This window comes from Embiotoca jacksoni, unplaced genomic scaffold, assembly GCF_022577435.1.
Source record: "Embiotoca jacksoni isolate LCO1_2020_lvr unplaced genomic scaffold, fEmbJac1.0.p SCAF_22, whole genome shotgun sequence".
Classification (NCBI taxonomy): Eukaryota; Metazoa; Chordata; class Actinopteri; family Embiotocidae; genus Embiotoca; species Embiotoca jacksoni.
The window spans coordinates 8946390-8958601 of NW_027185363.1; the positions used below are offsets into that span (position 1 = coordinate 8946390).

General features: G+C 44.5%; 1 protein-coding gene across 2 annotated transcripts in view; it reads right to left on the reverse strand.

Annotated features, from left to right (window-relative positions):
- skila (SKI-like proto-oncogene a) overlaps positions 1 to 12212 on the reverse strand; it is a 34766-nt gene that overhangs the window by 4020 nt on the left and 18534 nt on the right. The window contains exons 3-6 of one of the 2 annotated variants that reach the window (XM_069157777.1): positions 8175 to 8267; positions 7293 to 7381; positions 4931 to 5073; positions 523 to 899 (exon numbers count right to left, since the gene is read on the reverse strand). In XM_069157777.1, the coding sequence (XP_069013878.1) occupies positions 523 to 899; positions 4931 to 5073; positions 7293 to 7381; positions 8175 to 8267 (702 nt within the window). Of the gene's footprint in view, positions 1 to 522; positions 900 to 4930; positions 5074 to 7292; positions 7382 to 8174; positions 8271 to 12212 lie in introns of both variants that reach the window. The other variant, XM_069157776.1, reaches the window with a different exon arrangement.

Consider the following 12212-nt stretch of genomic DNA (forward strand, 5'->3'; position numbering starts at 1 on the left):
AGGCAAAAAAAAAAAAAAAAAAAAAAAAGTGGAAAAAGCTTCATGTAAAACTTAAAAGTTATTATTTTCAAAAATAGCACATTTGCTGTCAGACATTTTGTAACCAATATTTTCTGACGGTGGACGTCTCATTTCAGATTACAAATGAAATTCTCGCCTCGTTAGTGGGGATTAAATAAAGGGACATAATTCAGCAATAGATGTGAACGTCACTGTAATGTAGGTCAACTCTATTTCCATACGTCTAAACTGAAATGAAACTTAAGAGCTTTAATAACTTTTTTTTTTTTTTTTTACAAAAATGTACAAGAACTGTTCTGCTGACTTTTATTAAAAATGGCAGAACCATCTGATGCCACCGTGTTTCATGTGACAGGAGGGAGAGACGGAGGGGTCGGTGGAAGGTGAACATCACCGCCACATCTACGTCAAGGACATTTTTAATAGGCGGGAACAGTTACGGTCTAGTTTATCTCGGGCTCATTTATCTTGGGTCTTTGTTCTTTCCAGCCGCCAACTCACCATCTCCAGCTGCAGCTGCTTGTGCAGGGTGGAGTTGAGCTTCTCCTGCTGCCTGCTGTACATCTGCATGATCTCCACAACAATCCTGTCCTTGTCGTCCTCCAGCCCCCCCACCGCCGCCGCCGCAGCGCTGCTCGTGGCACAGCTCATGTCCTGAGCTGCTACTTCCGTTACCGATGGAAACAACGACGCGGGAGGAGGAGGAGGAGGAGGAGAGGTGTGGGCGGGGGCGTGGGTTGCTTTCTTGCAGCCCGGGCTCCTCGTCTCCATGGAAACTGCCTGGGTTTGGCATTCCCGCTCGGTGGCCGAGGCAGCAGCGGCGCTTTGGGATTTGGCCTCTTCGGCGCCAGCAGCGAGGGGAGGCGACGCGTGAAGATCTGAAGAGGGAGGGAGAGGAGGATGAAGGAAGAAGTTAAAAAAAAAGAAGAAGAAGAAGAAGAAGAGGAGGTGGTGGTGGTGGTGGTTGAAAGACGGGGAGTGCGAGTCGTGGTGGTGCACACTCCCGCCCACGCTTCGTAACACCCTCGCAGAACCTCATAAAAGCTCACACTTCTTCATCAACGTGGAGCGCACACACATGCACAAGTACGGCATGGCAACAGCCGAGGAACCAAACACTCGCCCACAAATTCTCTGTGTGTGTTTGCCCTCAGACACACAGAGAGGAAAAAAGGGCTTTGTGTGGGAGCTGCTCTGCGTGGGCTTCTCCTCTGTTCAAACTCTGGCATGCTCCCTCGCTGTGGCCTTTAAGGTGTGCATCATGGGAAACGATGGGCAGCGTGGGAAATGTGTGGCGATATCATGATTCGGTTTGACTCCGGTTCTTGGTGTTAACGATTTGACTCTCGACTTAAAACCATTCTCGAGTCAATAAAAAGAAAGAGGGACGCTACATTTTGGCTCAGTTCTCCGAGTCCTGTCTTTGGCCAACTGACCTGCAAATGAATTGTAACTGAATGTTAAGCTCACTGGTTTTAATAAAGGCAATTGTCTAACAGAAAAAGCAGAGATGTGTGAGGATGTGTAGATTTTTTTTTTAAAGTTACTTTCTAAAGTGATTTAAGTTAACTGCATTACATTTGAAGCATCTTTCAGCCTTCTTTCTGTTTGAAAATGATTCAATCGAGTGTCACGGTCAGGCCAACATCACTGGCTTAATGTTCTATAATAACACAGGTCGGTGTGTGTTATGGATTAAAAGGGTGGAAATATCTGCCTTCACCTGTGAAAGCCTTAATTATCCAACACGCTGTGCGGTCACGGAGCTTTTGAAACGGATCAAGACTACGGACACAACAAGAGTTGGTTGAAGTCATATGACAGAAGGAGCATGAGAACAATAGGTTGTTTCCCAGCCTAATGTATTCATACAGTATGTGTGGCAGGAAACAGCATGCTCTGAACCCAGCGTCTGACACTGGAGAGGACACTCATTTATTGACTCAAGCTGGCTTGCGCATGTGCGTACGCACACACGCACACGCGCGCGCGCACACACACACACACACACACACACACACACACACACACACACACACACTAACACACATACATGGTCTGAACGGCGCACACAGGATAGCAGAGGCGCACAAATAACAAGAGTGAGTCATTTGATGGAGGATCGAAAGGAAATAAGCAGGAGAGAGAGAGAGAAAAAAGAGAGAGAGAGAGAGAGGGCCACAACAGAAATAGTGAAAAGGCGCAGAGACTACTGCTAGAGGAGAGTGTGCAGTGAAGGGAGGAAAAAAAGAAAAAAGAAGAGGAGGTTGAGAGCAGACTGAGAAGGAGGCAGAGATGAAGGGAGATGGTGAAGCAAGAGACAAGGACGGATGGAGGAGGTGCGGGAGCAGACAGAGAAATGACTCAGAGAGGATGTGGAGATAGCTGCCAGGAAGAGAAAGAGAAAGGGAGGATGGAGGGAAGAGAGACAGATTGGTTGGAGAAGGAAAAAGGGGGGAAGCAGAACGCCTGAAAGAGAGAGAGAGAGAGAGAGAGAGAGAGAGAGAGAGAGAGAGAGAGAGAGAGAGAGCCTGGCAGTCAGACGTGGCGTAATAATGGCAGACCCAAGCCGTTCCTGTGAATCATCGTCTCTCTACATCCTGAATAAACACACATCCTACGAATGCAGGCGTCACATATACACACACACACACACACACAGACGTGCACACGAAAAACACACACATGGTGGAGAGAGGAGGTCACTGCCATTTCCACCCCTCTTGTTCATCAATAGCGAGGTGCCCCGAGAGTCTTTATGTGAAGGTCAATGCATGATTATGTGCATCACTGCGGGCTGCAATGTTAAGTGTGTCTGTGTGTGTGTGTGTGTGTGTGTGTGTGTGTGTGTGTGTGTGTGTGTGTGTGCGCGCGCGCGTACGTGTGTTGAAGGTTGGATGTTTACAGTAAGCACGTGTCAGCTCTTTTGAGTGCGTTACGCTCCTGCTCATGCTGCGTGTCTGGAGATGGCTTCGGCTCGCTGTATGTGTGTCATGTATTTATAGCGGGCATGTGTCAGCCTGGTTTCCGTGTCTAATGTACATACACCAGTATTTATTAAATTATGACTCATAGCTGATAGTCAAACATCATCAGTGCTGTGTGCCTTTGAGTGTTTGTGGAGATCATATCTACAAATTAAGATGAGGAGAGTAGATTCTGGATTTTTTTTTTTTTTTTTTTTAACCAGGAAAAGCTTGAGGTAACACTTTAACTCCTCTTATCCATTTAGTGTGTGTAAGCAATGAATAATTCTTTAACAAATGGTTTATAACACACTATACTGATGGTGGACACAGATGTAAGGACATTTGAAGTGTTTATTAATGTATAGTTTTAGTATTTAAATTCTCCTATATTTTTTTCAGATTATTACATCTGCAGTTTACTGTATTGTCAATAATACTGTATCGTTTTATAGTCAACTATTAAAAATCACATCTGTGTTTTAAATGTTTGTGCCCATAAATGCTAAATGGAGGAAAGGTACGGTGTTATTCAAGTTTCAAACTCGAACTGGATGAATATAATGACTGTAGCAAAGGAGGTTTTTGGTGCGGTTGGTCTGTTTGTCAGCAGGATTATGTAAAAACTACCGTCCGAATTTTCGTAAGATTTGGTGGAAGGGTGTAGCACAGGCCGAAGAAGAATACATTAAATGTTGAAGCGGATCCGGATGACAGGATCCAATTACTTTTCACTATTATCAACATTGCGAGTTGTCCGATTATAGAGATTCTAGATGACATGCATCCTAAAATCCGGAGGATGGCAGCTCAATAGTCACAAAACACTATTAAAAAAAAAAAAATCCGATGACTCAATATCACAATCCACATTCACGGTTCCCAATCGTCCTCTGGGATACACATGTATATACTTAAGACAGCAAGCTGTCGTTATAGAGAACTCGGGCACGGTGGTTTCATGGGGGAGAACCAGAACTGGTATAACAGCTAAGACGTGAGGCTTCAGCGAGGTACAATCATTCTAATATATCCAGACACATATTGCTTTGTGGTTGTGGTTGGCGATTTGCATATCATAGAAGAGAGGACTATAGGCGTTGGCGGAGGTCTACGCTCCCCGAGTGCCCTACTAGTTTGATAATCAAATTGTTTAAAAGAACATATCTTGTTCTGTTTTTTTCAGACCATTATACAAAACTGGATTCAGCATTTTTTTTCACTCTTTAAATTATTTGATGGTAATATCCAAACAATTGCTAATCACGTTTAGACGATTTCTGAACATGAAGTTTTACTTTACCTGCAGTCTCATGTTGGGTAAAGCAGCTAGATTCTGCAAGTCTCTGCACATACGTAGCTAATATTATCTACTGTACATATAAGGCCCGTTATCAAAAGGATATATATTAAGCAATTTCCTGCCCTTTTCCCACTTTCTGCTCTGCCATTTTCAGTATTTTACTTGCATGCACATAATTACAGTGTCAGTGTTTGCATTTACTTTCACAAGCAGGTCAAGTAAGAGAGGGTATGATTTTATGTGTTATTTTATTTTAATATTATTACATCTGGGCAGCTCAATGACTTTCTCACTCACCATTTGAATCTCACACAAAGGGAGGACGATTTTCAGTTTATCTTCATGACATCACATCAGACTACATTTGACTTCTTGGCCACATGACATTGATCATGTACAGATTTCAATACCTCCTGACCTGCTTATCATATATCAGACCTCTTAGGTCCTCCGGCTCAGGATGATTAAATGGTGACGGTGAATGTACGTGTAATCCCAATTCAGAGTCTCGGACTGTGTGTTAGACGTGGTGTATGTTTTTCATTTTGTATTCCTGGAGCATGTGTGCAAAGTCAATAGAAGCCTTACAGCGCGTGTTCGCTTGCTATATGTCAGCTTCTTTGTGTGTGTTATTACTGACCCATTGGTGGCTCGTCGTGGCCCAGCCCCCTGCGGCTGTAGTGGTGTTTGAGCAGTGCTCCGAGCACCTCGGTACTCATCTCCGCCTCCCTCTGCAGTGACACGTTGGGGGCCACCATCTTATCGTATGTGTACAGGTAGTAACTGAGAGAGAGAAACACAGAGAGGAAAAGACATTTAAACACACACGACAATAAACACTTTCTGTTTTTTAAACAATGTGCATACCCGTTGTTAAATAATATATATATTTTATTTATTTATTAGTTTTCCTCAATCACACAAAGATGTGGTAGGATGCTAAGTACACAAAAAACGAATGAAGCATCCGATCTGTCCGCTTTTGTTATTCTAATCACACTGTAGCTGTTTCACTATTCACATACTCCTCTGCCTTTGCAGTAAAGATCGTAAAATGTCATACGGATACACATAAAGCAACATATATGCCCACAATAACTCGCACGGCCTTTTCAACAAACAAAAATGAAACAGAGTTACTGAGCAATTGTCATTTGGCATCTCTTTTAGCCCAAAGTATTGGGACCATCTGAAGGCGGGAGCTGAAAACACAGTGTGGAATATGGATACTTCTTATCGTGTTTTTACAGGATCTGCGCCTAAACAGACCTTCAGCTTATCACAAATGTCCAGGTAGTGTGTAACAACTGAGAGAGAGATACTGCCTGGAGATGCTCTGAAGCCACTAAGCCAACACTATCTGTCTATTCCTGGCTGCACGGCGGGAAAGGGAGGGAAGGAAAAGAGAGAAAAAAACAGAGAGAATAACAGGGGAGAGGAGAGGAGAGGAGAGGAGAGGAGAGGAGAGGAGAGGAGAGGAGAGGAGAGGAGAGGAGAGCTTTGAAGTCCTCCCCCATCAGCAGGCCCCTCCAGACAGGGCTGAGACTGGAGAAGTGAACTAGGTTAAGCATGACAGCTCGGTGGGACTCTGCCTGAGAAACTACAGCACTGCCAACCATGCTTCCTCTTCTGGTTAGAAATGAACCGCTGCCTGCTCGCCTGAATGGGAATCAGAAAGTCCTTCACATGAAACGGCTCAGAAGTGACTGAATAATGTAAGCCTGGCTTGTATTTGACACGTGTACCGCTAATGGATGTTTGTAGCAACCCAAATACAACTTTAAGTGCTGTGTATGTCGGGCGTGATGTCTGTCTGTAGCAGGCCATTTCATTATTTTTAACGCTGCCATGCAAAAGACACGCTCCAAACTGGTCTGCGCAGACTGGTTTTGAAAGTGTGGCAGTCATGTGACACTGGCAGGTGACCAGAGCTGTAATCCGCCCAATTTGTCTGGCCTGATGTCTGCGTGCCTCCAGACAGTCAGTAGGTCAAAGGCAGGCCAGTGTAGCTACGACGCCATAAACCATCTAATTCCAGGCTTTAATCTGGGTCAGATTACTGCGTTTGCTATCAGAGAGCCATATCCAAACAAGGGCTGGCGTCCCCTGGGGAGGAACGGAGGAGAGGAAACCAGGGCTTAAGGCAAAAAAAAAAAAAAAGGAAGGAGGGAAAGAGGAGGAGTGTCACGTTAGGAAGGATAGAGTACAATGAAAAAGAAACTAAAGTCAAACTGAAAGTTAACATTACTCGGTAATTAAAGCAGAAGAGCAGAAAAACACACCTACGGTATCTGGCACAAAGATTTAAGATGCAGGCTTCTACAGATAACACTCGGCCAGCTGGCTCCGTTTCAGGTATTGATAAATGCTTTAACAAGTAGAGCGTTTAATGTTCTCTTGGATAACCAACTAAAACTTGACCAACTTTATGAAGATTATAGCAACTATTTAGATATTAGGAAGAAATGCCAAATATTATGTGGTCTCAGCTCTCAGCTAAAACGGGAGGATTTGCTGCTTTTCTTTGTTTTATATGACAAAGAACTGAATATCTTTAGGTTGTGGGCAGGTGGTTGAATAAACAAACAAACTGAAAATTACATTTCAGAGACTAAACAACGAATTAAAAAAATAATCATCAGCTTTAGCAGTGATAGAGATTGATCTGCAGAAAATGGTTGAGAGCTGAAACAGTGAGTCAATTAACTAATTAATTAAGCTTCCTATTTTGGTTTCTTAAAATGGCGCATAGTCTCAGGTTACAGCCTCTCAAATGAGGACTTGCTATTTGTCTCTACTTTATATCTTTATAAATTGAATCTCTTTGGGTTGTGGACTGTTTGTTGGACAAAATGAGACGTTTGGCGATTCCAACTTCACTTTTTTTCACTTGTTTAACAATGAATCATAAATATCTCACACACATAATGAAAGTAATTTATAGTTGCAATCATTTAATGGTGCATCAGTGTTGTTGAATGAAGGTTACTAAGGTGTAGTACCTGGGGTGGACCAGGGTGGGGTGTCCTGGCTCCTCCTTGATGTCCGGGAAAACACGGTTAAACACCAGAGTAGGTGGAGATGTTTTCCCCTGTAGAAAACAAAACACACACACACACACACACACACACACACATTAATACAACACACTACAGCGACACACCAGTCTTTTCAAGCTATTGTGTCATGGTTACAAAGGCGCAGAATAGCAGCTCTTCCATCCACATTTATTGATTGGTGCATCAACTTCACAGTTGAATAGATGAATTATTACAATGTCAATCAGATGCATGCCCACGCACACACATGCACTCGCATGACTACATGGAGAGAAGCAGCAGGAGGAGTAGGGAATCTGCTGTACTGCACATGGCGCTCTTGGAGCCATAATCTAATAAAACTAATATATGCATGCATACATGTGAATGAAGGATCATCCATCAGGCATCAGCTGAGACACTGTGCAAGTGTGCGTGTGTGCCCAGTGAAAAAGATAATCATGATAAAGAGCTGCCTCCCTGCATGTAAAGTTGGTGTGTGCGTGTGTGCGTGTGTATGTATGTGTGTGTGTGTGTGTGTGTGTGTCCGTGTGCGTGCGTGCGTGGCGACAGGGAGGAGGTGAATTACAGAACCATTCAGCAGCTGCAGGAGTTTATTTCCTGACAGGTCAGAGAGGAGAAGCGTGCCGCCATGAATGGGTGAGCAGGGGGTGTGTCTGTCAGTGGGGGTGTGGGTGGTGACCCTGAGAGCTGACCTGTGTGTGTGTGTGTGTGTGTGTGTGTGTGTGTGTGTGTGTGTGTGTGTGTGTGTGTGTGTGTGTGCGTGCGTGCGTGCGTGCATGCGTGCGTGCGTGCGCGTATACAGAGAGGGAAGTGACAATGGACCTTTCTCGCAGGGTCGGCGTCGGCCAACTTGTCGCTGGTGGGGCAGAGATCTACCGAGGGTTTCCTCACCTGGCTCTCCTCTTCCTCCACCGCCTTCTGAAACACAGAGAGAGAGAGAGAGAGACGGTGGTTAAACGAACACGCAGAAGAACCACAAGGTTAAACACAGCGGAGAAGGAAAGACATCGTGATATAATGCAGCGGAGAATCCATTTGTTAGAAGACTCTGAACAATTAAAATGACTGACTCTGTCAGGGAGCGTGGGAACAAGAGAACGAAAAGAGAAAAAAAATTACAAGTGGCACGCGATCGCAGAGGGGAAGGATGGAGACAAATGGTATTTATATGGTAGGAAATGGAGATAAATGGCATCCAAGAGATAGAAAATGACATTAAAAGTGAGCAGTAGTAAGTGAGCTATGGCCTGAGCCAGCCAAGATACAGCTGTGGAAAAGGAGGGCAGTGGGGAAACAGACAAGCAAAAGGTAGAAACTGAATGAGCCCACTGAGGAAGGCCTATGAATAAAACAGAAGAAAAGCCAAGCTGATCGTCAACATGGCCCGTCGTTATGCGCTTCTGTGATTCATTGCTATACATGCAACAGCCTCTCGCTCGACGTGAAGATGTATGTTTGTGTGCTAGAATGTTTATGATTCATTTTGTCAGTGTCGTAGCCTCAGAGCCTCTGAGTGTGTTCAGTAAATAGTGCTGGTGTTGCCTCGAGTTGTGTGTTGTTGTTTTTTTTCTAGCAAATCCAGGACACGCTCAGCGAGAGGCCACGAGCTCATGGAGTTGATGCTTATCTGTGGCAGACGGGCCTGACGTTACACACGGGCTGCCTGCGGTTCTCTCACACACACACACACACACACACACACACACACACACACACACACACACACACACACACACACACACACACACACACACAGACAGACAGACACAGACACTTTCAACCGGACTGACAAGAAGCACAGGCACCGGAGGACCAAGAATTTCCAGCATCACTATAGGAGCCGCTAGGTAGCCCACAGCAACAGACAAGAGCGTGGATGGAGGAGGGCGGTGTAGCGAGCGCGCGGATGGTGGGAGGAGATGGGGATGTGCAGAAGAAGAAGAGCAGAGAGGAAGGGAGGCAATTCAATGAAGAGAGAAGTGCAAAAGCAGTGAGCAGGAAAAAAGGGAGAGAGAGAGAGAGGTTGTAGAAAGCATCAATAATTGACTTACTAGCCTTTTAAAGCCATCTATAAACGTTTAGCCACATAATGCACACACACACACACACACACAAAGTGAATAATAATCGGGAAACCTTTCATCAGCTGGACTTAAGGATTTTCCTGTGCGCTGTATTGGCTAAGAGACGCTGTCATTACCAGAGCTAAACAGCCCCAGAACAATGCTGGCAAATTACTTTGACAACTAGCCGTTAGCTGCTTATCATTTATATTAGCTATCAGTCCAGCAGGCAACCTTGTTTAGCAGCTTTCGTCAGTATTATTTTCCAAGAGAATAATCATTCACTTGTTCTATCTCGCTATAAATATTTAATTTCATAATTTTCAACTGTATGAGTGTAATTTTCAAATCTCAAAACCAAATGCTGTTTCACTGCCCTGGTTGCAAACCAGTGAAGACACAAACTGTTGAAGAATACAACATATTCAATGGCGCCGGCCTCTGTAATATGAGGATTTGCTGCTTTTTTCTCTTTTATATCATATACCGTAGTTGAATATCTTTTGCTTTTACTTTCACCTCAGACACTGGGAAACGCTGATGAGCATTTTTCAACAAATGTGTGATATTTTAACAGACTAAACAACAATGAATGAAGGTATCTGCAAGTTGAGCGTTAAATGACTCAGAAATGGAAACAATCATTTGAAGCAGTCCTACTCCGACGCTCCTCCTGTCAACTGCCACGGAAATCCTCATTTCATTCATGTGTTTGCTTATAAGAAGAAAGAAACAACAACTGCTAGCTCTATTGATTTGTGTCAGAACTCACTTGTGCTGTATGCAGGAGAAAGTCCCTTATTTACAAGGGCACGGATGAATGAGTGCGTGCATGCAAATGCAAAAAGGCTGAGATCCATATGCGGAGCCAGGTGCACCTCTGTTTGTGTATACAGAAGAGGGCTAGTCCTTTTACAAGTGCTTGTGGTTGGTGTTTTTCTTCCCTTTCTTTTTTCATTTTTTTTTTCTCCAGAAGGCAGCACTGCAGCACTGAGAGGAAGGAGGGAGGGAGGGAGAAAGGAAGGGGGGAAGGAGGGAGGGACAGAGTGAGGGGCTAGCAGCTAGAGAGAGAGAGAGAGAGAGAGAGAGGGATGATGGGACAGGGCAGCGATAGGAGGAAGGAGAACCCACAGAAACAACAATAAAACCACTGCAGTGGTGTGGAGGTGAGCTGGGCCCTCTCTGGCAGGATTCCCTCTCATATAAGGGTTGTCAGTGTGTGTGTGTGTGTGTGTGTGTGTGTGTGTGTGTAACATTAAATCTGTCTCACACACTGCACAGGTGGGTGATACAAACAGGATGGGACAAAACAGGACATTAACATGAGGTCATCCAGAGGTTTTTCATCTGTTTGACCCCTGTGACAGCAGATGATCTAGAACAGAGACAGTTCATTAAAAGGCAGGTCTGTCTATCTGTCTGTCTGTGTGTGTGTGTGTGTGTGTGTGTGTGTGTGTGTGTGTGTGTGTGTGTGTGTGTGTGTGTGTGTGTGTGTGTGTGTGTGTACATCTATATTTGTGAGGACCAATCAGACCTTGGGGGCGAGGACATTTTGGCCTTCCCTCAGTTTGGGACTGCTGAGACTGAGATTTGTGGCTCAGTTTGGGGTTAGTCAGGTAGTTTAGCTGTGATAGTTAAGGTTAAAGAAAGAGGCCAGGAAATGCAATATGTCAGTGAAAGACCTCACACAGGTAGAAATATAGAGAAATATAGCTCTCTGTTCCTTAATGATTGTGTGTGAGTGCAAATGTTTGCACATTTCAACACAACTGTTGTTGTCCTTGCTCTCTCTCTCTCTCTCGCTCGCTCTCTCTCTCTCTCTCTCTCTCTCTCTCTCTCTCTTGCTCTCTCTCTCTAGTCTGTTACACCTTTCTACGCCCCTCCCCCTTGCTTTATTAACACACACACACTGCTACTAGGTCCTAATCTGCAATAATGAAGCACCTCTCTTATCTGGGTTGCTTCTGCTGTGCACACACACACACACACAAAAACAGCCCCCCACCCCCCATGTCTCCAGCCCTTTGTCAAATTTGCCTTATGACAATGTGGATTAGCATTCCACACACTCACTCAGCTGAACTCTGCCCTGTTGTTCCTAATCACCAGCAGTCTGCCTGCTGCACACTAGTTCATCCCGCCACGATGCAGCTTGATGAAACGCTCTAGACACACACAGCCATGTGAACTTTTACAATGACCCACTTCCAGACCCTCAGTTTAGTCCAGCGATCATTAGCACACGTGACATTTCTGCAGCAGACACATTACTGGAGCAGAAAGTGGGGTGTTTTTTTTTGTTTTGTTTTGTTTTTTGGTGCCTCTCTGTTGCCTGAGTGCCCTTAAATTCAACAATAACAAGTGCCACTCTATTACACAGACATCCATGACTGTACATTACCATACAGTCTGGGAAGCTCAGGCAGAGAGTGAATGCACTTCAAGGGCAGCCTTGCATTTTTTTTTGGTGTAAGCGGGATCTGTGCTTCCTACAGCAAAGTACTGACATCTAATCTTTTCTCTTTTTAGCTTGAAATTTACAGCAAAGGCACATTCGAAATAAAGCGTGAAGTAGTCATGTGAGGAGGAATATAAATAAAAGCAATTTTAAGTTTGCGCACTTTGCAATTGATTGAGTTCTTTGCCAATTTTAAGCTGGAAATAAAACTCTGCTCAGAGCGCTGCACTCCATAATTGGCTGTGCTGCCAAAGCGCCACCATATCATTCACGAAGAGCTGATTTCTGATTGGGGTGAAAGCTTTCAACTTCACAGTAAGTTGACAGACACCCAGTTTC